The sequence below is a fragment of the Salvelinus alpinus genome, chromosome 35, assembly GCF_045679555.1.
Source record: "Salvelinus alpinus chromosome 35, SLU_Salpinus.1, whole genome shotgun sequence".
Classification (NCBI taxonomy): Eukaryota; Metazoa; Chordata; class Actinopteri; order Salmoniformes; family Salmonidae; genus Salvelinus; species Salvelinus alpinus.
Window position 1 is genome coordinate 16,888,675 of NC_092120.1, and position 26,150 is coordinate 16,914,824.

The 26,150-nt window shown below is 42.9% G+C and overlaps 2 protein-coding genes across 5 annotated transcripts; both read left to right on the forward strand.

Annotated features, from left to right (window-relative positions):
* Positions 1–2,027: 2,027 nt before the first annotated feature.
* Positions 2,028–17,956, forward strand: rhbdl2 (rhomboid, veinlet-like 2 (Drosophila)). 4 transcript variants are annotated; one of them, XM_071383699.1, is made up of 8 exons: positions 2,028–2,279; positions 3,595–3,849; positions 5,013–5,161; positions 14,940–15,052; positions 15,460–15,560; positions 15,661–15,721; positions 15,849–15,910; positions 16,656–17,956. In XM_071383699.1, the coding sequence occupies exons 2-8, from the start codon at positions 3,613–3,615 to the stop codon at positions 16,830–16,832; spliced, it is 900 nt and encodes a 299-aa protein (XP_071239800.1). In that variant the 5' UTR covers positions 2,028–2,279; positions 3,595–3,612; the 3' UTR covers positions 16,833–17,956. The 4 variants fall into 4 exon arrangements, with proteins under 4 accessions (XP_071239800.1, XP_071239797.1, XP_071239798.1 ...); XM_071383696.1 differs by having other exon boundaries at positions 2,264–2,618; XM_071383697.1 differs by having other exon boundaries at positions 2,270–2,622.
* Positions 17,957–24,599: 6,643 nt separating this feature from the next.
* On the forward strand, positions 24,600–26,048 carry gja9a (gap junction protein alpha 9a). Its single transcript, XM_071384214.1, has one exon. The coding sequence runs from the start codon at positions 24,600–24,602 to the stop codon at positions 26,046–26,048; it is 1,449 nt and encodes a 482-aa protein (XP_071240315.1).
* The last annotated feature ends 102 nt before the right edge of the window (positions 26,049–26,150 follow it).

Here is a 26,150-nt window from a genome sequence, read left to right on the forward strand (position 1 = left end):
TAAGGTTGCATAACCCCCTTGAATTCAGTACATTTAAGACTGTTACAGTGCATTCGGTAAAGAACTCAGACCCTTTTTCCACATTTTGTTACTTTACAGCCTTATTCTGAAATTGATGACATTTGCATTTTTTCTCATCAGTCTACACAATACCCCATAATGACAAAGCGAAAACAGGTTTTTAGAAAAATTATACTTATTTACATAAGTATTAAGATCTTTTGCTATGAGACTCAATTGTGCTCAGGTGCATCCTGTTTCCATTGATCATCCTTGATGTTTCTACAACTTGTTTGGAGTCCACCTGTGGTAAATTCAATTGATTGGACATGATTTGGAAAGGCACACACCTGTCTAAATAAGGTCGGACAGTTGACCCTGAATGTCAGAGCAAAACCCAAGACATGAGGTTGATGGAATTGTCCATAGAGCTCCAAGACAGGATTGTGTTGAGAAACAGATCTGGTGAAGGGTGCCAAAACAGTTCTGCAGCATTCAAGGTCCCCAAGAACACAGTTGCCTCCATCATTCTTAAATGGAAAAAGTTTCGAACCTAGAGCTGACCGCCTGACCAAACTGAGCAATAAGGGGAGAAGGGCCTTGTTCAGGGAGGTGACCAAGAACCCAATGGTCACTCTGACAGAGCTCAAGAGTTCCTCTGTGGAGATGGGAGAACCTTCCAGAAGGACAACCATCTGCGGCACTCCACTAATCAGGCCTTTATGGGAGAGGCCAGACAGAAGCCTCTCCTCAGTAAAAGGCACATGACAGCTCGTTTGGAGTTTGCTGAAAGGCACCTAAAAGACTCCGACCATGAGAAACATTCTCTGGTCTGATGAAACCAAGATTGAACTCTTTGGCCTGAATGGCAAGTGTCATGTCTGGAGACACCTGAAACCCCACCTCTTTAAGGAATACCTAGGATAGGATAAAGTAATCCTTCTCACCCCCCCCCCCCCCTTAAAAGATTTAGATGCACTATTGTAAAGTGGCTGTTCCACTGGATGTCATAAGGTGAATGCACCAATTTGTAAGTCGCTCTGGATAAGAGCGTCTGCTAAATGACTTAAATGTAAATGTAAATGTCTGGTGGAAACCAGGCACTGCTCCTCATCTGGGCAATACCATCCCTACGGTGAAACATGGTGGTGGCAGCATCATGCTGTGGGGATGTTTTTCAGCGAGTGGGAGACCTGTCCGGATCGAGGGGAAAGATGAATGGCTTCCTTGATGAAGTTCCTTGATTGAAAACCTGCTCCAGTGTGCTCAGGACATCAGACTGGGGTGAAGGTTCGCCTTCCAACAGGACAACGATCCTAAGCACACAGCCAAGACAATGCAGGAGTGACTTCGGGACAAGACTCTGAATGTCCTGGCCCAGCCAGAGCCCGGACTTGAACCCGATCGAACATGGCTGGAGAGACCAGAAAATAGCTGTGCAGCTCACCATCCAACCTTACAGAGCTTGAGAAGAATGGGAGATTACCCAAATATAGGTGTGCCAAGCTTGTAACGTCATACCCAAGAAGACTTGAGGCTGTAATCACTGCCAAATGTGCTTCAACAAAGTACTGAGTAAATGGCCTGAATACTTATGTAAAGGTGATTTTAAATATTTATTTATTTTTTATTCATTTACCAAAAAATCTACCTGTTTTTTCTTTGTCATTATGGGGTATTGTGTGTAGCTGGAGGGGGGTCAATTTAATCAATTTGACGATAAGGCTGTAATGTAACAAAGTGGAAAAAGTCAAGGTCTGAGTTCTTTCCGAATGATCTGTATGACTAGAGTTATCAGGTTGCGGTTAACTTTTGTGACAATTCCAAAATGTCTAATTTAACATTACTTCCTACCCCCATGGGCACTTATGAAGATCTGAGAGGATTGGTGTATATGTGAAAATCAACAAGCAGCCCAATAAATTCAGTACATGTAAAACTTGTTTTTTGAGGCGGGTCATTATTATGGGTATTCTTTTGTAATGGTATCTTACACCCTCTACTGGTACAACTCGTATTGTGCAGAAATGGCATTGATGGGATGCTTGACAGTACAGCAGGCTTTTCCTTCGGAATAATTGAAATATGTGGACACCAGAATCGTTGATTGTCTGTGGTCCACGAAACAACGATGCATATCACACTTTTAATCATCAGTTGTTGATGGACATTATGCAGGTAAACTGCCTAGTTAAATAAGGTTTAAATATATATATATGGGGATCTCCAGCCAAAGCCCATGACGACATCACCGATATCAGGTGTTACCGGAAGCGCAGGTGAGTTGTTGCAAAATGCCTGCGAAGTGTGCGCTACATTCAACTTTTTAGATTTGCTTTTCAAGTAGGGACGCTTCAGAGTTTTGTTTGGAAAAAGGAAGTTCCGCTGCAGGAAAAGCTAAGCGAGGTCTATAATTATCTCAAGTCATTTATCAGAATAGACCGTCATTTTCCCAATGTGCAGTAGTGAGGATTTTACCCGCTTGGAATGTCCGGACTGTTTTAGAATTGCGTGAAAATATAAAAACAAAAGTATTTGAGAACTTATACAATTTATGTATTTTAAGATGCTAGTGGAAACGTTGAGTTGAATCATTTTCACGGCAGCTCTTTCAATCAGTACGTAAGTTACTTGCATTGCATTCTATATAGGCCTACAGAGTAAAGACGCTGTTATTATGGAAAATGTGCAGACCAACTTCTGTACTGAATGGGACATGATCATGTGTGTGGGTTAAGTTTACATAGGCTCATGGTTCATATGCAGGGAAACTGAATAAAAAAGAAAAGAAAAATCCATATAGTCGAAAAAGGGTTTAGGGAAATTAACGTGTATTGCCGTGCTTGAAATTGTATTGCCCGCGCTTGTATTTATTTCATTCAAATTGACCCTAGACTCCAAAGTAGCCCATTATATCAGCCATTGATGTGTTAGGCCAGGGTTACCTAATGGGCCGTTCGAATTTATATCCCCCTTAAGTTTTCGGAGAAAATAAATATATCTAGGCCTATATATAGTAAAAAAATGTTTTTTGAAAACCCATGTATTCACACACATAGAGAGGCATATGTGATTGTATCTCAATGTAATCAAGGTTTTAAGTTGTTTTTGACAAATTCTATATTTGTTTGGGATTCATGCGGTACATTTTCTGGCCCCCGAAAGCATCCGATCTGTGTGCCCGAAAGAGTTGCGTAACTACTCTAATTGTCCCGAGAGACAACAATTTTATACTTCAAAACTGAACTTTACATGTTTATCACAGTATCAAATACCTCACTAATGTGTCGTTAACCCTTTTAGCTACTCAACCCGTAATTCAGAAGCCAATATCTCACCCTTAGTTTTGTTAATCCCATTTAACACAACATACACTCTAACAAATCAGTGAAATCCTGACCTTTATGGTTTTAGTCCAAATAAATCCTCCGTAGTTTCCCAGACACCGATTAAGTCAAAGCCCTCATTGTATGTCTATCGACACATACTGAAAAGACATTGACATACTTTCATAGGGAAAGCATGATCTAAAATGGAGAAATGTAGCATGTTCTTCCTGTCAATTCATTTGACTCATCCACTCTATTTGTCTAGGCTACAATCTGAGGAGTGATGGACATAGACATTGAAGAGCAGGACCCCCTCGCTGTAGACCCTGTTGACCGAGATGGGAGACGGATGGGGGATACGGGAGGTGATGATGACGGGAATAGGAAGGTTGGATGCTGCGAGAGGTTCCATCGCTCCATCTCCAAGTGGATGCTTCCGGAAGAACTCCACGAACAGTACCGGGAGCGAGCCAACTGCTGCCCCCCTCCTATCTTCATCATCCTCATCAGCATCGGAGAGGTGAGGGTTGATACGCATCATACTAATGGCAGCACAGCGCTGACAACAAGTAGCCTCTATTGCATCTGCATACGTTATGATGATTGTGTTGTTATACCTGGGTGAATTTTCAATTTCAGGAAATTCTCTGGACGTAGTATTTAAAGAGAGAGGTGCAGCTGAAATTGTACCTCCACCATGGTTCATTGGACAAAGCCTATGGGAAAATAAACACAAACACTTTTTAAAATAAACACTGAAAATAAGGTCTGGGTAAACACAGGCTCAGGAGATCTTATACGTTTTGCTCTATGAGATAATCTTCATCCGCTAACACCACTTTTGTACTTAATAAAGGTCATGTTAACGGACTGATATCTCATTAGAACAAAACGTATAAACTCTCCTAAGCCTGTGTTAACCTCCGACCTTATTTTCGATGTTTATGTCCAAAACCCTATTCTTTCCCCATTAATTTTCCCAATAGGAATGGCTGAACGAACCCGAGGTAACAGATTTCTGTTTTTTAGGACTACAAGCTGGCGAGCTCTATTAAATGGCTCAACATTGGTATTTGTGTATTCAAACTCTGAGTTTGGATGCGGCTAAGGTTCTGAACTGTAGAGCTCTTGTACCTGACATTCCTTCTGCTGTGGGAAGTCTCGGCCAGCTTATCCATCTCAATGTCTGAATTCATCCAAGATTCTTAGAGCAATCCCTAGACCTATGCATTGGCTCAATGAAAATAGAGTTTGAGCACAATTGACATTGGGACCAGGGTTTAAGGAATGTGTTTTTAATCATACTCAACCGTACACTGTGTCCATGACATTTCACTGCTATTTTAGTAGTATGGTGAGCTTGTTATGGCAGAATCATTGAGATGTGGGTTTTTATGTTAAAGGTGAAGTGAGTTAAAGGGAGTGGAAAAATGTGCCATGTCAATGCAGTTTTTTTAAGGAATTTGTCTAGGGTTCTCCGCTTTTCTCATTAACTTTGTTGCCATTGTGTGTTATCAGTCTGAAATATGTTTGTATGCTGCTGTAATGGTCTGCTCTGCCCACACTGGAACACTTTATGAAAGGCTGACTAATGGCTACATTTAAAACAACTGTTTAGCCTTTCAGGACCCCTCCTGTCAGTATGTAACTAGTCACTGATCTACCCTGTGTTTGTCTGGACAGTTAGCAGTGTTTATCTACTATGCGGTGTGGAAGCCCCAGAAGCAGTGGGTCACCCTGGGCGAGGGCATCTGGAACAGCCCACTCACTTACAAGTCTGACCGGCGGGAGGAGGCGTGGCGCTTCGTCTCCTACATGTTTGTCCACGCTGGGTAAGGGTCACTTCACCTCACACAGATGCCCAAGACCACTGGAGATTCACCATTAACCAAACTTTTTAGTCAATCAAATTTATTTATAAAGCCCTTACATCAGCTGATGTCACAAAGTGCTGCACAGAAACCCAGCCTAAAACCACAAACTGCAAGCAATGCAGGTGTAGAAGCACAGTGGCTAGGAAAAACTCCCTAGAAAGGCCAGAACCTAGGAAGAAACCTAGAGAGGAACCAGGCTATGAGGGGTGGCCAGTCCTCTTCTGGCTGTGCCGGGTGGAGATTATAACAGAACATGGCCAAGATGTTCAAATGTTCATAGATGACCAGCAGGGTCAAATAATAATAATCGCAGTGGTTGTCGAGGGTGCAACAGGTCAGCACCTCAGGAGTAAATGTCAGTTGGCTTTTCATAGCCGATCATTCAGAGTATCTCTACCGCTCCTGCTGTCTCTAGAGAGTTGAAAACAGCATTTCTGGGAATGGTAGCACGTCCGGTGAACAGGTCAGGGTTCCATAGCCGCAGGCAGAACAGTTGAAACTGGAGCAGCAGCACGGCCAGGTGGACTGGGGACAGCAAAGAGTCATCAGGCCAGGTAGTCCTGAGGCATGGTCCTAGGGCTCAGGTCCTCCGAAAGAGAGAGAATTAGAGAGAGCATACTTAAATTCACACAGGACACCGGATAAGAAAGGAGAAATACTCCAGATATAACAGACTGACCCTAGCCCCCCCAACACATAAACTACTGCAGCATAAATACTGGAGGCTGAGACAGGAGGTGTCGAGGGACACTGTGACCCCGTCCGACAATACCCCCGGACAGGGCCAAACAGGCAGGATATAGCCCCACCCACTTTGCCAAAGCACAGCCCCCACACCACTAGAGGGATATCTTCAACCACCAACTTACCATCCTGAGACCAGGCCGAGTATAGCCCACAAAGATCTCCGCCACGGCACAACCCAAGGGGGGGCGCCAACCCGGACAGGAAGATCACGTCAGTGACTCAACCCACTCAAGTGACACACCCCTCCTAGGGATGGCATGGAAGAGCACCAGTAAGCCAGTGACTCAGCCCCTGTAATAGGGTTAGAGGCAGAGAATCCCAGTGGAGAGAGGGCAACCGGCCAGGCAGAGACAGCAAGGGCGGTTCGATGCTTCAGTGCCTTTCCATTCACATTCCCACTCCTGGGCCAGACTACACTCAATCATAGGACCTACTGAGGAGATGAGTCTTCAATAAAGACTTAAAGGTTGAGACCGAGTCTGCGTCTCTCACATGGGTAGGCAGACCATTCCATAAAAATGGAGCTCTATAGGAGAAAGCCCTGCCTCCAGCTGTTTGCTTAGAAATCTAGGAACAGTAAGGAGGCCTGCGTCTTGTGACCGTAGCGTACGTGTAGGTATGTACGGCAGGACCAAATCGGAGAGACAGGTAGGAGCAAGCCCATGTAATGCTTTGTAGGTTAGCAGTAAAACCTTGAAATCAGCCCTTGCCTCGACGGGAAGCCAGTGTAGAGAGGCTAGCACTGGAGTAATAAGATAAAAAATGTCAGTTCTAGTCAAGATTTTAGCAGTCGTGTTTAGCACTAACTGAAGTTTATTTAGTGCTTTATCCGCGTAGCTGCAAAGTAGAGTATTGCAGTACTATAACCTAGAAGTGACAAAAGCATGGATTCATTTTTCTGCATCATTTTTGGACCGAAAGTTTCAGATTTTTGCAATGTTACGTAGATGGAAAAAAGCTGTCCTTGAAACAGTCTTGATATGTTCATCAAAAGAGAGATCAGGGTCCAGAGTAACTCCGAGGTCCTTCACAGTTTTATTTGAGACGACTGTACAACCATCAAGATTAATTGTCAGATTCAACAGAAGAACTTTCTTTATTGGGACCTAGAACAAGCATTTCTGTTTTGTCTGAGTTTAAAAGTAGAACATTTGCAGCCATCCACTTCCTTCTGAAACACAGGCTTCCAGGGAGGGCAATTTTGGGGCTTCACCATGTTTCATTGAAATGTACAGCTGTGTGTCATCCTCATTGCAGTGAAAGTTAACATTATGTTTCCGAATGACATCACCAAGAGGTAAAATATATAGTGAAAACAATAATGGTCCTAAAACGGAGCCTTGACAGATAAGATCTAAACCAGGCCAGAACTTGTCCGTGTAGACCAATTTGGGTTTCCAATTTCTCCAAAAGAATGTGGTGATCGATGGTATCAAAAGCAGCACTGAGGTCTAGGAGCACGAGGACAGATGCAGAGCCTCAGTCTGACGCCATTAAAGGGTAATTTACCACCTTCACAAGTGCAGTCTCAGTGCTATGATGGGGTCTAAAACGTTTCGTATACATTGTTTGTCTTCAGGAAGGCTGTGAGTTGCCGTGCAACAGCTTTTTCAATTTTTTTTGAGAAGAATGGGAGATTCGATATAGGCCAATTTTTTTTGTTTTTTAAATATTTTCTAGGTCAAGGTTTGACTTTCTCAAGAGAGGCTTTATTACTGCCACTTTTAGTGAGTTTGGTACACATCCGGTTTATTATGTTCAACATAGGAGGGCCAAGCACAGGAAGCAGCTCTTTCAGTAGTTTAGTTGGAATAGGGTCCGGTATGCAGCTTGACGGTTTAGAGGCCATGATTATTTTCATCAGTGTGTCAAGAGAGTGTCTCCCTTGATCCTACGTCCTGGCAGAGTTGTGCAGACTCAGGACAACTGAGCTTTGGTGGAATACGCAGATTTAAAGAGGAGTCCGTAATTTGCTTTCTCATGATCTTTTCCTCAAAGAAGTTCATGAATTTATCACTGCTGAAGTGAAAGCCATCCTCTCTTCGGGAATGCTGCTTTTTAGTTAGCTTTGCTTTACAGTATCTTTACAGTATCAAATTGTTTGGGGGGATTGTTCTTATTTTCCTCAATTAAGTTGGAAAAATATGATGATCAACCAGCAGTGAGGGCTCTTCGATACTGCATGGTACTGTCTTTGCAAGCTAGTCGGAAGACTTCCAGTTTGATGTTGCGCCATTTCCGTTGCAATTTTCTGGAAGCTTGCTTCAGAGCTCGGGTATTTTCTGTATACCAGGGAGCTAGTTACTAATGACAAATGTTTTTAGGGGTGCGACTGCATCTAGGGTATTGCGCAAGGTTAAATTGAGTTCCTCAGTTAGGTGGTTAACTGATTTTTGTACTCTGACGTCCTTGGGTAGGCGGAGGGAGTCTGGAAGGGCATCTAGGAATCTTTGGGTTGTCCGAGAATTTATAGCACGGCTTTTGATGATCCTTGGTTGGATTCTGAGCAGATTATTTGTTGCGATTGCGAACATAATAAAATGGTGGTCCGATAGTCCAGGATTATGAGGAAAAACATTAAGATCCACAACATTTATTCCACGGGACAAAACTAGTTCCAGAGTATGACGGTGGCAGTGAGTAGGTCCGGAGACATGTTGGACAAAACCCACCGAGTCGATGATGGCTCCGAAAGTCTTTTGGAGTGGATCTGTGGACTTTTCCATGTGAATATTAAAGTCACCAAAAATTGGAATATTATCTGCCATGACGACAAGGTATGATAGGAATTCAGGGAACTCAGTGAGGAACGCTGTATATGGCCCAGGAGGCCTGTAAACAGTAGCTATAAAAAGTGACTGAGTAGGCCGCATAGATTTCATGACTAGAAGCTCAAAAGACAAATATTTATTTTATTTTTTTGTAAATTGAAATTTGCTATCATAAATGTTAGCAACACCTCCGCCTTTGTGGGATGCACGGGGGATATGGTCACTAGTGTAACCAGGAGGTGAGGCCTCATTTAACACAGTAAATTCATCAGGCTTAAGCCATGTTTCAGTCAGGCCAATCACATCAAGATTATGATCAGTGATTAGTTCATTGACTATAAATGCCTTGGAAGTGAGGGATCTAACATTAGGTAGCCCTATTTTGAGATGTGAGGTATCACAATCTCTTTCAATAATGGCAGGAATGGAGGAGGTCTTTATTCTAGTGAGATTGCTAAGGCGAACACTGCTATGTTTAGTTTTGCCCAACCTAGGTCGAGGCACAGACACGGTCTCAATGGGGATAGCTGAGCTGACTACACTGACTATGCTAGTGGCAGACTCCACTATGCTGGCTAACAGCCTGCTGCCTGGCCTGCACCCTATCTCATTGTGGAGCTAGGGGAGTTAGATCCCTGTCTATGTTCGTAGATAAGATGAGAGCACCCCTCCAGCTAGGATGGAGTCCTTCACTCCTTAACAGGCCAGGCTTGGTCCTGTTTGTGGGTGAGTCCCAGAAAGTGGGCCAATTATCTACAAATTCTATCTTTTGGGAGGGGCAGAAAACAGTTTTCAACAAGCGATTGAGTTGTGAGACTCTGATGTAGAGCTCATCACTCCCCCTAACTGGGTGGGGGCCAGAGACAATTACTCGATGCCAACACATCTTTCTAGCTGATTTACACGCTGAAGCTATGTTGCGCTTGGTGACCTCTGACTGTTTCATCCTAACATCGTTGGTGCCGACGTGGATAACAATATCCCTATGCTCTCTACACTCGCCAGTTTTAGCTTTAGCCAGCACCATCTTCAGATTAGCCTTAACGTCGGTAGTGTATGATCGCTGGAGGATTCGTTTTAAGTCTAATACTACGGGTAATGGAGTCGCCAATGACTAGGGTTTTCAATTTGTCAGAGCTAATGGTGGGATGCTTCGGCGTCTCAGACCCCATAACGGGAGGAGTAGAGACCAGAGAAGGCTCAGCCTCTGACTCCGACTCGCTGCTTAATGGGGAGAACCGATTGAAAGTTTCTGTTGGCTGAATGAGCGACACCGGTTGAGCATTCCTACAGCATTTCCTTCCAGAAGCCATGAGAAAGTTGTCCGGCTGCGGGGACTGTGCGAGGGGATTTATACTATCTGTAAATTACCCTTGCCTAACTGTGTTCAATACCGGAGGAAAACAAAGTGGAGCGTGCTTTTCAGGTCACGCGCCTCTATCAAAGAGTACACTTCTCTCTACCCTCGTTCTTAACAGTGCTACTTCTTCATTTCTCAAAGGAAAACCCTCAACCAATTTCTAAAGACAAACCATCCAGTGGAAGCGATAGGAACTGCAAGAAAGTCCCTTAGAAATCTGGATTCCCAATGAAAACCCATTGAAAAGAGAGTGACCTAAAAACAAAAAAAAATCTGAATGGTTTGTCCTTGGGGTTTCGCCTGCCAAATAAGTTCTGTTATACTCACAGACATGATTCAAACAGTTTTCTATCCAAATCTATTAATAATATGCATATCTTAGCTTCTGGGCCTGAGTAGCAGGCAGTTTACTTTGGACACGCTTTTCATCCGGACGTGTAAATACTGCCCCCTATCCCAAAGAAGTTAATGTTTCTACTTAGCGTCGGCTGGTGGAGGTCCTGACGAACCACATCCAGATAAAGCGTCCATAGTGAAAAAGTTGAATGAAAAAAAGTTCAGCGAGGGAAAAACTAAAAATATAAACAGTAATTCAAAAGTAAAAACCGTGAAGTTGGCAGGTAGTAAAGTAAGGTTAGCAACAAAACGCACAGCAGCACGTAAAGAAGTCCAGGCTTAATCCACAGGAGGCTGCTGAGGGGAGGACGGCTCATAATAATGGTTGAAACAGAGTGAATGGAATGGCAACAAAAATTATACCATTCCACTGATTCTGCTGCAGCCATTACCACAAGCTCGTCCTCCCCAATTAAGGTGCTACCAACCTCCTGTGGCTTAATCTGGCTCCCAAGAAACCATCCCAAAGAGTAGAGCATTGAAGATCATTCTTCTTGCCACATCTCCCTGAAATGATTCACTCTCTCCCCTATCATCTGTTTATACAACACATGGACACCTGCTAAAGCAGTTCTGGGTTCTCCGGAGTTTGAGGTCACGATTCAATCCAAGTGAAAGGCTTTTAAAGGCAATTTCCCAAATGTTCACAGAGATTGCATTCACTGTAAACGCTGTGGATGTCGACTCAAGCAAAAATGTTCTTTTAATAAAGGGTCAATTGCAGTGTGTTTGTGTTTCTTTGAATCCTGGCCTGAGTCTTTCCACAGGTTCTGATTCATGGGTAAGATATTCACTTGCCTATCCACTCCCACACTTGCGGCGCCATGGGGTAGCAAGACGGTGCTGAAGCCCCTTCTAGAATTGGCCTATGTTTTAAATTCTCAGTATATATACACTGCTCAAAGAAATAAAGGGAACACTAAAATAACACATCCTAGAGCTGAATGAATGAAATATTCTTATTAAATACTTTTTTCTTTACATAGTTGAATGTGCTGACAACAAAATCACACAAAAATGATCAATGGAAATCAAATTTATCAACCCATGGAGGTCTGGATTTGGAGTCGCACTCAAAATTAAAGTGGAAAACCACACTACAGGCTGATCCAACTTTGATGTAATGTCCTTAAAACAAGTCAAAATGAGGCTCAGTAGTGTGTGTGGCCTCCACGTGCCTGTATGACCTCCCTACAACGCCTGGGCATGCTCCTGAGGTGGCGGATGGTCTCCTGAGGGATCTCCTCCCAGACCTGGACTAAAGCATCCGCCAACTCCTGGACAGTCTGTGGTGCAACGTGGCATTGGTGGATGGAGCGAGACATGATGTCCCAGATGTGCTCAATTGGATTCAGGTCTGGGGAACGGGCGGGCCAGTCCATAGCATCAATGCCTTCCTCTTGCAGGAACTGCTGACACACTCCAGCCACATGAGGTCTAGCATTGTCTTGCATTAGGAGGAACCCAGGGCCAACCGCACCAGCATATGGTCTCACAAGGGGTCTGAGGATCTCATCTCGGTACCTAATGGCAGCCAGGCTACCTCTGGCGAGCACATGGAGGGCTGTGCGGCCCCCCAAAGAAATGCCACCCCACACCATGACTGACCCACCGCCAAACCGGTCATGCTGGAGGATGTTGCAGGCAGCAGAACGTTCTCCACGGCGTCTCCAGACTCTGTCACGTCTGTCACATGTGCGTGTGAACCTGCTTTCATCTGTGAAGAGCACAGGGCGCCAGTGGCGAATTTGCCAATCTTGGTGTTCTCTGGCAAATGCCAAACGTCCTGCACGGTGTTGGGCTGTAAGCACAACCCCCACCTGTGGACGTCGGGCCCTCACACCACCCTCATGGAGTCTGTTTCTGACCGTTTGAGCAGACACATGCACATTTGTGGCCTGCTGGAGGTCATTTTGCAGGGCTCTGGCAGTGCTCCTCCTTAAACAAAGGCGGAGGTAGCGGTCCTGCTGCTGGGTTGTTGCCCTCCTACGGCCTCCTCCACGTCTCCTGATGTACTGGCCTGTCTCCTGGTAGCGTCTCCATGCTCTGGACACTACGCTGACAGACACGGCAAACCTTCTTGCCACAGCTCGCATTGATGTGGCAGGACTTTCAGCGCAATCTGCGTCAGAAATAGAAAGGAGTTCTATTTTAGCCCTTCACGTCGCAGACGCTCATTGGCACGCAGGCACTGTGAGTGCAATAATTGAATAACATGGATTTCTAAATTTATTTTGTGACGTGTCACATGCTGACCAGACCGGACAAGTCATTTTTCCAACAATTGTTTACAGACAGATTATTTCACTTATAATTCACTGTATCACAATTCCAGTGGGTCAGAAGTATACATACATTAACTTGACTGTGCCTTTAAACAGCTTGGAAATTCCAGAAAATGATGACATGGCTTTAGAAGCTTCTGATAGGCTAATTGGCATCATTCGAGTCAATTGGGGATGTACCTGTGGATGTATTTCAAGGCCTAACTTCAAACTCAGTGCCTCTTTGCTTGACATCATGGGAAAATCAAACGAAATCAGCCAAGACCTCAGAAAAAAAATTGTAGACCTCCACAAGTCTGGTTCATCCTTGGGAGCAATTTCCAAATGCCTGGAGGTACCACGTTCATCTGTACAAACAATAGTACGCAAGTACTACCGCTCATACCGTTCAGGAAGGAGACGCGTTCTGTCTCCTATAGATTAATGTACTTTGGTGCGAAAAGTGCAAATCAATCCCAGAACAACAGCAAAGGACCTTGTGAAGATGCTGGAGGAAACAGGTACAAAAGTATCTATATCCACAGTAAAACGAGTCCTATATCGACATAACCTGAACGGCCGCTCGGCAAGGAAGAAGCCACTACTCCAAAACTGCCATAAAAAAACAGACTACGGTTTGCAACTGCACATGGGGACAAAGATCGTACTTTTTGGAGAAATGTCCTCTGGTCTGATGAAACAAAAATAGAACTGTTTGGCCATAATGACCATCGTTATGTTTGGAGGAAAAAGGGGGAGGCTTGCAAGCCCGAAGAACACCATCCCAAACATGAAGCACGGGGGTTGCAGCTTGAAGTAGCTGGAGCAGTTTTGCCTTGAGGAATGGGCAAAATTCCCAGTGGCTAGATGTGCCAGGCTTATAGAGACATACCCCAAGAGACTTGCAGATGTAATTGCTGCGAAGTGTGGCTCTACAAAGTATTGACTTTGGGGGTATGCACGCTCAAGTTGTCAGTTTGTTTTGTCTTATTTCTTGTTTGTGTCACAAGAAAAAATATTTTGCATCTTCAAAGTGGTAGGCATGTTGTGTAAATCAAATGATACAACCCCCCCCCAAAAATAAATTTTTATTCCATGTTATAAGGCAATAAAATAGGAAAAATGCAAAGGGGGTGAATCCTTTCGCATGCCACTGTACTTCTGGATGCATGACCGGTACTGTTTTTGAATGGGCTTCAATCTTATTTGATCAAATTCATGAAAATGTGGTAATTTAAGATATGTACAATTTTATGTTCATGGCTTAATTTACTTCTCTACCTGATGTCTTTCATGAAGGTTCTGGATTGCATTTTTTTCTCATATTTGGAAACCTTTATAAAAGGCATTGGGCAAAGGTTAATACAGTAAATCTCCTAATATAATTTAGCAACTTAAAATGACCCCATCTTCATGAATTTGATGATATTAGCTTGATGTCCATTCAAAATCGTTGCCCTTGAGTTGAATATGTTAGCTAGTTAGCTTGCCAGTGGGCTAAATTATGCTGTGGAATTTACCCCATAAGGAGTTTTTACCAGAAATAATTTAAGAGGATCTTCTCAGGTAAAATAATGTTTTGAGGATGTGTTGAAATGTACTTTGCTTGCAAACATGGGAACAGGATGGGACCAAAGTTGTGGAAAGCTGAACTTTATCCATATACTCCACAATATCTCGTCAATTTTGACCAATCAAAGCTGACTATAGCTTCTAGCCCCTGCTGGATTGGCTGTTGATGCTTGCTTTCTAGTTTTTCTAGCAGCCACATGAGGGCGACGCTAGCGTGGCTATCCGATTTAACGCTGATAGTGGAAACCCGCCTTGAGGCTATTAGCTACTACTAGCTTGAAAATATTGAATGCTAGAATGCACAGTTGTTTTCACTTTGGTTGGCAAGTTTACCAGCTGACACTTCTGCTTCTGATATAATTTTTGTGGCTTCAATGATTTATGAACTTCTCTGACACTGGCCCCAGTGTACAGGTATCCTGGGGCAAAGAGGCTACTATTGTCAACATAGTATCTAACTAGCTTGGATTTTAGCTAGTGTGTGTGTGCGTGAGCGTACTTCGTAGATTGCAAGAACCCCTTTGCAATGACCAATCTACCCCAGTGAAAAATTCCTGGCGCCACCACTGTACTCTCAAGTCTCAACTCCCATGTCTCCATCTCCCCTCTGTCTTCCTCCCCCACAGCGTGGAGCACATCCTGGGCAACCTGGTGATGCAGCTACTGCTGGGCATCCCGCTGGAGCTGGTCCACAAAGGCTTTGAAGTGGGCATGGTCTACATGGCAGGTGTCCTAGCAGGTGGGCATCCACATACACCCCCCTTTTCCATTGACACACAGTCAATTAGACACAGTTGTCTTCAAAGGTTTGTTACGACTGAATAAAGTTGCTTTTTAAGTTGACTCTGTTTTGGTTAGTGACATGAATAGTATAGCATATGATTGGTTAACCAACACAATGTGCGCGACAGGTTGCCTTAGTTAATATTAGCTCGCTTGTTACATACCACCTCTGGATTTTTCCTGATCATGACTGCACAATGCTAGCAACTCACAGGCACAGAGCTGTGTAGATGGTATTCACGTTTCACACTTAAGTGTCCTCAAATTCTTTCGCTTCTCAAAAGTTAGATTTTTCCTGTTTGGGTTTCATAGCTGAAATGTTTGTAATGCTATAGATGACCTTCTCATGCATGTTTTCTTCAGGCTCTCTGGCCAGCTCCATATTTGATCCTCTCAGTGCTCTGGTAGGGGCCTCTGGGGGGGTATATGCCCTCATAGGTGGATACTTCATGAATGCTGTTGTGGTGAGTTCTGGCAAACTGCTGATTCTACTATTTTAGCAGATTTATTTTCTCTCTCATTATTTCCCTGTTCCTTCCTCTTGTGTTACACCCTGGCCTACAGAACTTCAGAGAGATGATTCCTCTCCTTGGAGTGTTTCGTATTGGAGTGATTGTGATTATTGGTAGGTCTCTTCTCAGATCCACTCTTATTGTTTTCCCACCAGTGCCTCAAGGTTTACTGTTCCAGCAGCGCCCACGCCTCTGTGGTCGTATTTCAGTAACTAAACGTTCAATGTTTTCTTTCTCAAGTCGGGACAGATGTCGGATTCGCCCTTTACAGAAGGTTTCTTACTCACGAAGTTGGCTTGAAGGTAAGACATCTTTTTTTTTTCACATGCCCTTTCTCTTCTTAAAATGCCTGGCATTGAAATATTTTCCACAAACAGATAAGTATTGTTTCAGCAGAGAGCAATGCTTTTTTAGAACAGTCTTTAGTTCACAGCTGGAGAGGCTCTTAAGTGAAGTCCAACCCTAGACCAATATAACAGTGAGTAGATCTGGCTTTTATCAGTGTATGTAAATAGAAAACTAGAGACAAAAAAACTGCAGTAGCAGTACCACCCAGCTGCATTATACGGGTTACAGTTACACAGGGCTGACTAATCTCTAAACCAGATTGCCCTCTACACACACTGTCACACAACCTGTCTTTCCCCCTGAATTATTGCACCCATACCATTCCTGTCACTAGACTGAGTGTGATCCTTGATTCTGTTCTCTCTGCTTTAGGAGAAGCTGAGAGCATGATAAGGGTTGCAGCTGTTTGTCTTTCCAGCAGCCTAACTGACTGGCCTATAGGCTACTAATCTATCACCTGCTTCCCCTCTCTCATCTTGCATTTATTTCCTGTTTTCTTGGTCTTCGTGAGAAGTGCAGTTCCACATTCACTGGCTGCTTTAAAACTGGTCCTGCTAGTTTTACTGGCTGTCCACCCTTTGCATACTAACCACAGTGACAGGGCAGAGGGCACTAATTGTAAGGCTGCAGCACAGCATGTCTTTGTTGGTTTGAAGGGAAACCGCGACTGAAATGAGACTCCTCCCTGGTCTCCCCCAGGTCTCGTTTGTGGCGCACATCGGAGGAGGAGTAGCTGGGATGACCATTGGCTACGTGTTCTTCAGCGCCTACAACCAGAAGCTCCTGAAGGACCCGCGCTTCTGGCTCTGCATAGTCGGCTACGTTGTCTTCCTCTTGTTCGCTGTGCTCTTCAACATCTTCCTTTCCCCTGCATAATTTCACACTACACGAATGAATGTGTTTTGAATAACGGAAATAGGGCATTTCAGGGACTTGGAAGGTTATCCCCAAAAATGTAAACCTCTACTGCAGGAGAGAAGAGATTTAAATGGAAAGAGGGACCCCCTGTTGCTGAAGTGTAGTATTACACACAGCACACATTCTCTTTGTTACATGTGTTTTTTTAGTGATGTTGATAATGATCTCTAGGTTTTGTACTGAACTCAATATATCTCAGTTTGTTGGTGTTACAGGTCTTTTTTTCATATGATGTTTGTCCTGATTGGTCAGTGAGGTAGGACATTATTTCCCCAAGCAGGTCCTTTCCTCCAAGTTCTAGATTGGCCTACAAGTGTCTTTTGTGTATTTTCAAGCCATCAGGAGCAGCACTTTCCATTGTATATCTGTTGGTGACTGGAGTGTCAATTCATAAACAAGCAATGACAATGGCCCAATGCCAGGTTATTGTTTCACTTCCCTGTTGACAGGATGAGACGCTGTCTGCCAATAGTACATATCAATGTAAATCTGCTCACACATCCTTGGCTAAGCCTCTTTTAATGATAATTTATTGAACGCATCTTTTTAATTTGTTTTTCTCTTTTGCTACTTGCCAGCAGTTTGTAATTCATCAGTCAGTCTGTTAGTCCATTGGGTGTTTTAGGATGTTTGTGTACAGTGGAACAGTAGAGGGCAGCACTTTCCATTGTATATTAGGCATTTTCTATATCATTTCAATTGTACCAGTGTGTATTAGTCTACATAACCTTTTAGTAAAATGAAACGGCCTCAACTTAAGGCCATCTGGATGGCATATTTTTACTGAAGATATCTTCAAATGTTTTTTCCTAAATTTATTTGTGGTGATATTTGTTAGTTGGCATCTGAAACCAAATGGTGGTTCAACAAATCTCTAAGAAACCAAATACATACTTTAGGTATTTAATTATGTAATTACAACTTTACCATGTACTTTCTAAGTAAATCTTAGGTAGACAGCATAACATTCCAATTGTAAATGACTTGTTTTGTATTTGAACCTCTTTTTATTTTTATCACCAGACTTGATATTGTATCTTTTCATCACTTTTACATTAAATAAATATTTTACATTTCCAAAATCCCTTCAGATCATAGATCTGTGTGTTGACAAAGCCATGCATAATCCAATCTCTGAAAATGATTAGATAATGAGTTTTTGTTGTGTAAACTCTATTTGGTGTTAAATGACTAATACGTTAATCTTGGCAAAACAATCTTAATTCATCTGGCTTTCAGCAAGCCAGACATGGGGGTTAGTGAATGGGTATGGAGCAGGATATTTGCTTGGCTGATGTCTGACCTGAACCAGGGTGCCAAGCAGCCTCGCTTCTATGGCTCTCATTAGCTGACAGTGGCTTCAAAAAAAAAAGACAATTGATCGTACCCCAATGACAGCCACCACTCTAGCCAGTTTATGTGGAACATTCCATAGTTCCAGACTCGGAACATCAATACAGTGCCATTTATTTAATTGTGTGCTAGTTAGTGCTTGCTTGTTGCTTTGTGGACACTTAAGCCATTGGGTAAGAGGGGTAATGAAGCTTCAGAAAGTACTGATAAATTAGTAATGGCCAAGTTGTCATTGCAAATAAATATTGGTTCTTAAATTCACCAAACTGATTGAATCTAGGCTAAATAAAATCCTCAAACAAGGTTCACCTATTGTGAATCCCTGACTATAAATGTGTTTGAATCAGACTAATTTGGAAAGTGACTCAATCCCCCTAGTGTTGCCAAATGATTTGACTTGTATTCTAAAGAGAGACGATTTCAGGGCAGTACACAGTTGAATGGTATAGTCAGTCTATATTGGGTACCAGACTGTTTGGGATTGAACAATGTTAGCTCCTGTATTAAAGTAGAGTAAAGCAGAACCAGACTGGCACACAGTCTACTCAGCAATAATCCACCCAGGATTTGGGGTTAAGGTTTTGTACTGAGAACCAATATTTCCACATTTTCCCTTTGTGCAGGTCATTAGTTAGAGCATGACAATCTGGTTTACTCATCATGGGGAGATACTAGTAGAAAATGTTTGGATTTGGGCCAGTAGGTAAATGTAATTGATTATTCTGCCAAATGTAACATGAATGAGTGGCAGGTGCTTTGGAAAGCTATAAAGTGTTTGAGATAGACATTAGGGAATGCATTTGAAAGAATGTCTGTGTTTGAGTACTCTGATAAATTATTTTGAGTACGCCATATTAGGTTTAAATGAAACAGGTTTGAAGGGGGAAAAATCCTGTATGCTATTGGTTGTTCCAATTACTGGTTGTTCTGAAAACAAAACATATAATGTATTTTCACTGCACTTGATACACCACAAACTATAAACAGAGTTTGAAATTGTGGCAGTGCGCATACATTTAACCTGCTAAATATACTGAACAAAAATGGGAGGCAGACCCAGCCAATCAGAATGGGTTTTTCCCCACAAAAGGGCTTAATTACAAATGTAAATACTCCTGTCTCATCAGCTTTCCGGGTGGCTGGTATCAGACAATCCCGTAGGTGAAGAAGCCGGATGAGGGGTCCGAGGCTGGCGTGGTTACAAGTGGTCTGCGGTTGTGAGGCTGGTTGGACGTAATGCCAAATTCTCTAAAGCGAAGTTGAGGCGGCTTATTTCAGAGAATTAACATCAAATTCTCTGGCAACAGCTTTGGTGGACAGTCCTGCTGTCAGTATGCCAAAACTTGAGACATCTGTGGCATTGTGTTGTGTGACAAAACTGCAAATTTTAGAGCTGCCTTTTATTGTCCCCAGCACAAGGTGCACCTCATGCTGTTTAATCAGTTTCTTGATATGCCACACCTGTCAGGTGGATGGATTATCTTGGCAAAGGAAAAATGCTCACAAACAAGGATGTAAAAAAAAGTGTGCACAAAATGTGGGAGAAATAAGCTTTTTGTGCGTACGGAAACGTTGAAATCTTTTATTTCAGCTCATGAAAGATGGGACCAACACTTTACATGTTGCATTTATATTTTTGTTCAGTATAGTTACATTTTGTAAATTTAGTGTACAGGAATTTGATTATTAGTAATAGAATATAAACCTTGTATCAAGTACTCACGCCCATCCCTAATAGACATCAATTGCACATCACACAGATTGGCCAACTCCAATTGGTGTTAGTCTACGAGTTGATAGACAAAATAACAGACCTACTGTAGGCCAACATGTAACTGCACTGTGCATTGACCAAAGTCGATTATCAAAATCTCATTGACATCTATTCCTTTGGAAATAATGATAGTATGATCTGGTTAAAGGAAAACCACAAAGAAAGTTGTGTATTTTGATCATGACATGAGACTATATGTAGGCTAATACGTACAATGATCATAACTGCATTTCAATTTGTAACTGCTTTATAAACACTGTTTTGTAATTGTTTTCGGGTTGAGTTACAGGACCCAGATTATGCCAACTCCTGGACAAAAAAAACTGATTGCAAGTTTTGAATAAGCAGTTGAAGTCGGAAGTTTACATACACCTTAGCCAAATACATTTAAACTCAGTTTTCACAATTCCTGACATAAAATCCTAGTAAAAATTCCCTGTCTTAGGTCAGGGAATTTAGATCACCACTTTATTTTAAGAATGTGAAATGTCAGAATAATAGTAGAGAGAATTATTTATTTCAGCTTTTAATTCTTTCATCACATTCCCAGTAGGTCGGAAGTTTACGTACACTCAATTAGTATTTGGTAGCGTTTCCTTTAAATTGTTTAACTTGGGTCAAACGTTTCGGGTAGCCTTCCACAAGCTTCCCACAATAAGTTGGGTGAATTTTGGCCCATTCCTCCTAACAGAGCTGGAGTAACTGTGTCAGGTTTGTAGGCCTCCTTGCTCGCACACACCTTTTCAGTTCTGCCCACACATTTTCTATAGGATTGAGGTCAGGACTTTGTGATGGCCACTCCAATACCTTGACTTTGTTGTCCTTAAGCCATTTTGCCACATCTTTGGAAGTATGCTTGGGGTCATTGTCCATTTGGAAGACCCATTTGCGACCAAGCTTTAACTTCCTGACTGATGAACTTGTTGCTTCAAAATATCCACATAATTTTCCTTCCTCATAATGCCATCTATTTTGTGAAGTGCACCAGTCCCTCCTGCAGCAAAGCACCCCCACAACATGATGCCACCCGATGTCACAGGAAGGCCAAAAAGATCATCAAGGACAACAACCACCCGAGCCACTGCATGTTCACCCCGCTATCATCCAGAAGGCGAGGTCAGTACAGGTGCATCAAAGCGGGGACCGAGAGACTGAAAAACAGCTTCTATCTCAAGGCCATCAGACTGTTAAACAGACATCACTAACATTGAGTGGCTGCTGCCAACATACTGACTCAACCCTAGCCACTTTAATAATGGAAAAATGTATGTAATCAATTTTTCACTAGCCACTTTATATAATGCTTACATACCCTACATTGCTCATCTCATATGTATATACTGTACGCTAAACCATCTACTGCATCTTGCCATCTTGATGTAATGTATCACTAGCCACTTTTAACAATGCCACTTTATATAATGTTTTCATACCCTACATTGCTCATCTCATATGTATATACTGTACTCTATACCATCTACTGCATCTTGCCTATGCCGTTCGGGCATCACTCATATATTTTTATGTACATATTCGTATTCATTCCTTTACACTTGTGTGTATAAGGTAGTTGTTGTGAAATTGTTAGGTTATATTACTTGTTAGATATTACTGCATGGTCGGAACTAGAAGCACAAGCATTTCGCTACAGTCGCATTAACATCTGCTAACCATGTGTATGTGACAAATAAATTAGATTTGATGATGCTGCCACCCCCGTGCTTCACGGTTGGAATGGTGTTCTTCGGCTTGCAAGCATCCCCCCTTTTCCTCCAAACATAACAATAATTATGTCCAAAAGTTTTATTTTTGTTTCATCAGACCAGAGGACATTTCTCCAAAAAGTACGATCTTTGTCCCCATGTGCAGTTGCAAACCGTAGTCTGGCTTTTTTATGGCGGTTTTGGAGCAGTGGCTTCTTCCTTGCGGAGTGGCCTTTCAGGTTATGTCGATATAGGACTCGTTTTACTGTGGATATAGATACTTTTGAACCTGTTTCCTCCAGCATCTTCACAAGGTCCTTTGCTGTTGATCTGGGATTTATTTGCACTTTTCGCACCAAAGTATGTTCATATCTAGGAGACAGAACACGTCTCCTTCCTGAGTGGTATGATGACTGCGTGGTCCCATGGTGTTTATACTTGCGTACTATTGTTTGTACAGATGAACGTGGTACCTTCAGGCCTTTGGAAATTGCTCCCAATGATGAACCAGACTTGTGGAGGTCTACAATGTTTTTTCTGAGGTCTTGGCTGATTTCTTTGATTTTCCCATGATGTCAAGCAAAGAGGCACTGAGTTTGAAGTTAGGCCTTGAAATACATCCACAGGTACACCTCCAATTGACTCAAATTATCTCAATTAGCCTATCAGAAGCTTCTAAAGCCATGACATCATTTTCTGGAATTTCCCAAACTGTTTAAAGGCACAGTGAACTTAGTGTATGTAAACTTCTGACCCACTGGAATTGTGATACAGTGAATTATAAGTGAAATAATCTGTCTGTAAACAATTGTTGAAAAAATTACTTGTGTCATGCACAAAGTAGATGTCCTAACCGACTATCCAAAACTATAGTTTGTTAACAAGAAGTTTGTGGAGTGGTTGAAAAATGAGTTTTAGTGACTCCAACCTAAGTGTATGTAAACTCCCGACTTCAACTGTACCCTTAACATCTGTGGTAATTAGGTTTGAGCTCATTTCAAAATTGAGGCAGTCAATTTAGAAGTAAACTGAAATTCCAATTGAATAATTGAAAAAGGGAATCTATTTTCTGAAAAGGAGAAGCTATTTATGTCAGAAGTTGTAAAATGTTTGGATTTTAAAATTCATATCACTTCCTGAATTGACTGACTTCAATTGCCACAAGCCAGAGTAATTGATTTCTTGTAAATGGATAAAAATATTGTCAACTGCCAGAGACAACTTAATTACAGAGGGGACGCACCAGAGTATGAAATCGGACATGACCCATTGATTGCATTACAAGAGTAAAAAAAAAAGATAGATCTGAAAGAGTTGTGGCACAGTGTGTCATAGCGTTATGTTGTTCGGGGGATACCAGAACCAGTAACTGATTTCAAAAGAAACTCCCATTACATTACCTATATATACCATGATCACCAAACATCTCTCATGGGGGCTATGGAGTCTCCAACAACAGCCTATATAATCTTCAGACGGTAGACAAGAGTGAACCTAATAAGTTAGCCATCTGTCCAGTACAACAACTTTCCATGCTTCGCTCTTAGAACCCTGGCTATGCATTCAAGCCATACTAGACTGTTCAAATTTAAGTTCAGCTATTCCTTTAGGAGAAGCCAAATATATATTTTTTAAGTAATTTTTGGGGACTAATTCCACTGTTTCTTTTTAATTAAGGACATATTACTTAACTAACCTATAACCCTGAATCAATACATGGCAAGCATGAATAGGCTGAAACAATTGCTGTGTGGCTATGATTTATCTTGTACTGTATTGGTAGAACTCGGATTATTGATTTTATCATCTCGCTGACTGACCAGAATCTGGCACTGGCAGCCTTCTCAACTGTTCAGTCGTACGTAGTGTACTGTCCCTATTGCTGACACTGGCAACCCTGGTAACATTCGGGTCACAGAAGTTCAGGTGATGCGCATCGACAGATGTGGAGGGGGCACAAACGATTTTTTTTAAAGCTTTTGTGGCCTCATCGCGGCTGGATGACCCGCAGGGATTTAAATCACCGGCAGTCTGTCCATGCTGCTGCAAGGTAAATGGAAATGACTCTCATTGATTTCTCTCATTGTTTATAAGTTAAATCACCGAGGGTAATGCCTTTATTTTTGGTAAAACAGGACTACTGAACGGAGCAAGAGGAAAATAATAAACATGATGCTAACCGACTGCTTGCTTATTCGTACATTTTGATATGCTTTACAAATATGTGATGCTCCATATTCATGATAAATTTAAAATCTGTCTTCGATGTACATTTCCCTTTTTTTCCTGATAAAGGTAGGTTGCAATTCATTTTTTGTATGTCAATGACTTAACCATGTTTAGTTTTAATTATATTTATTGATATGAAAGGACTGATGCATTATTTTAATTGGTAAAGCAACCTTTGTGGGGTTAAAATAGTCTGCGGAATAATATATTTTTCATTGAGTATTTGTTAATGAAATACAGATTTTAAAACAAACTGCATAGAAAATAACATTTACATTTAGTTTTTAAGATGTACTGTTGAAAATACTAATGTCAGGAATTTAGTTGCTAATTGTTAAACACCAAATTGTGACTTGAAAGTTGGCTGTATGGTTTATATATAGATATTAATATGAATAAATGTCTTATTTCACAACAACAAAAAATCCTTGGTTTTAGGTAAACCCTAAATGCTTTTGCTCATTATTGGGGAGGAATGTCCCTTTATGTCCAATTAGAATTTCTAAGCAATATTTCTGTCCATTGAGGGGCCTTAGGCTCAAGAGCCATCCCAAAAGGCAAAAGTTCCATATAACCTCTAACATGACAAAATTATATAATTGCCTCCATCCTCTCTCCGCCCCTGCCTTGCCTCCTACTGACAGACACAACGATGCCCGTGTAAAGATGGGGGATTGGAATTTTCTAGGGGGGATATTGGAGGAGGTGCATATCCACTCCACTATGGTGGGAAAGATCTGGCTCACCATCCTATTCATCTTCCGAATGCTGGTGCTGGGTGTGGCGGCCGAGGACGTGTGGAACGATGAGCAGGCCGATTTCATCTGCAATACGGAGCAGCCCGGGTGCCGGAACGTCTGCTACGACCTGGCTTTCCCCATCTCCCTCATCCGCTTCTGGGTCCTTCAGGTCATCTTTGTCTCATCGCCCTCGCTGGTGTACATGGGCCATGCTCTCTACCGCCTCCGAGCCCTGGAGAAGGAGCGGCAGAAAAAGAAGGTCCTGCTGCGTCGCGAGCTAGAGCTGGTGGACGTGGAGATGGTGGCGGCTCGGAAAACGATTGAGCGAGAGGTGAGGCAGCTGGAGCAAGGTAAGCTCAACAAGGCTCCGCTGTCGGGGTCCCTGCTGCGCACCTACGTGGCCCACATCATTACCCGCTCCGCCGTGGAGGTAGGCTTTATAACGGGCCAGTACATCCTCTATGGCTTCCAGCTCTCCCCTCTCTTCAAGTGCGAGCGTGAGCCTTGCCCCAACGCGGTGGACTGCTTCGTCTCCCGGCCCACAGAGAAGAGTGTCTTCATGGTCTTTATGCAATGCATCGCTGTAGTCTCCCTTTTCCTAAACATCTTGGAGATCATGCACCTGGGCTACAAGAAGGTCAAGAAGGGCATCCTGGACTACTATCCACACCTGCAAGACGAGCTTGACGACTTCTACTCAAGCAAAGCCAAGAAAGACTCCGTGGTGCATCAGACATGCATTGCTTCCTCCGGCTGCAAGCCCACCATGGCCTCCGCGCCCAGTGGCTACAACCTCCTACTGGAGCGGGCCCAGGACGGTCACACCTACCCTTCCCTTATCAACCCATCTGCCTTCCTCCCTGTTCAGGGTGAACTGGCTGGTAAACAGAGTGCGGAAGAACTCAAAAATGCTGCACATAGCCTGACGGAGCACAACTCCAACTCCAATAACACCAGCAGTGACAGCCGCTCACCGCCCTGCGACTCAGTGACCCCGCCAAAGCAGGAGGAGCCAGAGGAGTCTGCAGACTCTCCCATGCGCCCAAGGAACGCATCTCACGCTTCCTCCTGCCCAACATTGCTAGTAGGTGCCGGAAGGAAAACATGGAGGGTCAACGCTCCCTCAAATTGTTCCACAGTGGTGGAGGGCAAAGGCTCAGACACAGATTCTTATGGGGGTGCTAAGGCCAGTGGTGGGTACCAAGCCCGGACTGCATCGAAATCAGAACCCAAAATGCATTCCTCCACCCCAGACTCACTGGAGGACTCAAGTTCAGGGTCACAGCATAGTCCGAGACCACCCTCTTCCAATCGCCGACCATCATCCACAAGCAACGCAAGCAGTAGGCGAGCCCCCACAGATTTACAAGTTTGAATGCTAAGAGTAAAACCTAATATTTTGTCCCTCATCAGACAAGAAAACTTCAGTTCAAACAAGATCAAAAGAACATGACACGAGTTGTGACATTGTGCGAAC

Bases quoted from the DNA above. Each gene is read 5' to 3' on its own strand.
- gja9a (XM_071384214.1), top strand. From the start codon at position 24,600: ATGGGGGATTGGAATTTTCTAGGGGGGATATTGGAGGAGGTGCATATC.
- rhbdl2 (XM_071383699.1), top strand. From the start codon at position 3,613: ATGGACATAGACATTGAAGAGCAGGACCCCCTCGCTGTAGACCCTGTT. The intron at 3,850-5,012 runs GTGAGGGTTGAT...TTGTCTGGACAG, and splicing joins TCCTCATCAGCATCGGAGAG to TTAGCAGTGTTTATCTACTA. The intron at 15,053-15,459 runs GTGGGCATCCAC...TGTTTTCTTCAG, and splicing joins CATGGCAGGTGTCCTAGCAG to GCTCTCTGGCCAGCTCCATA.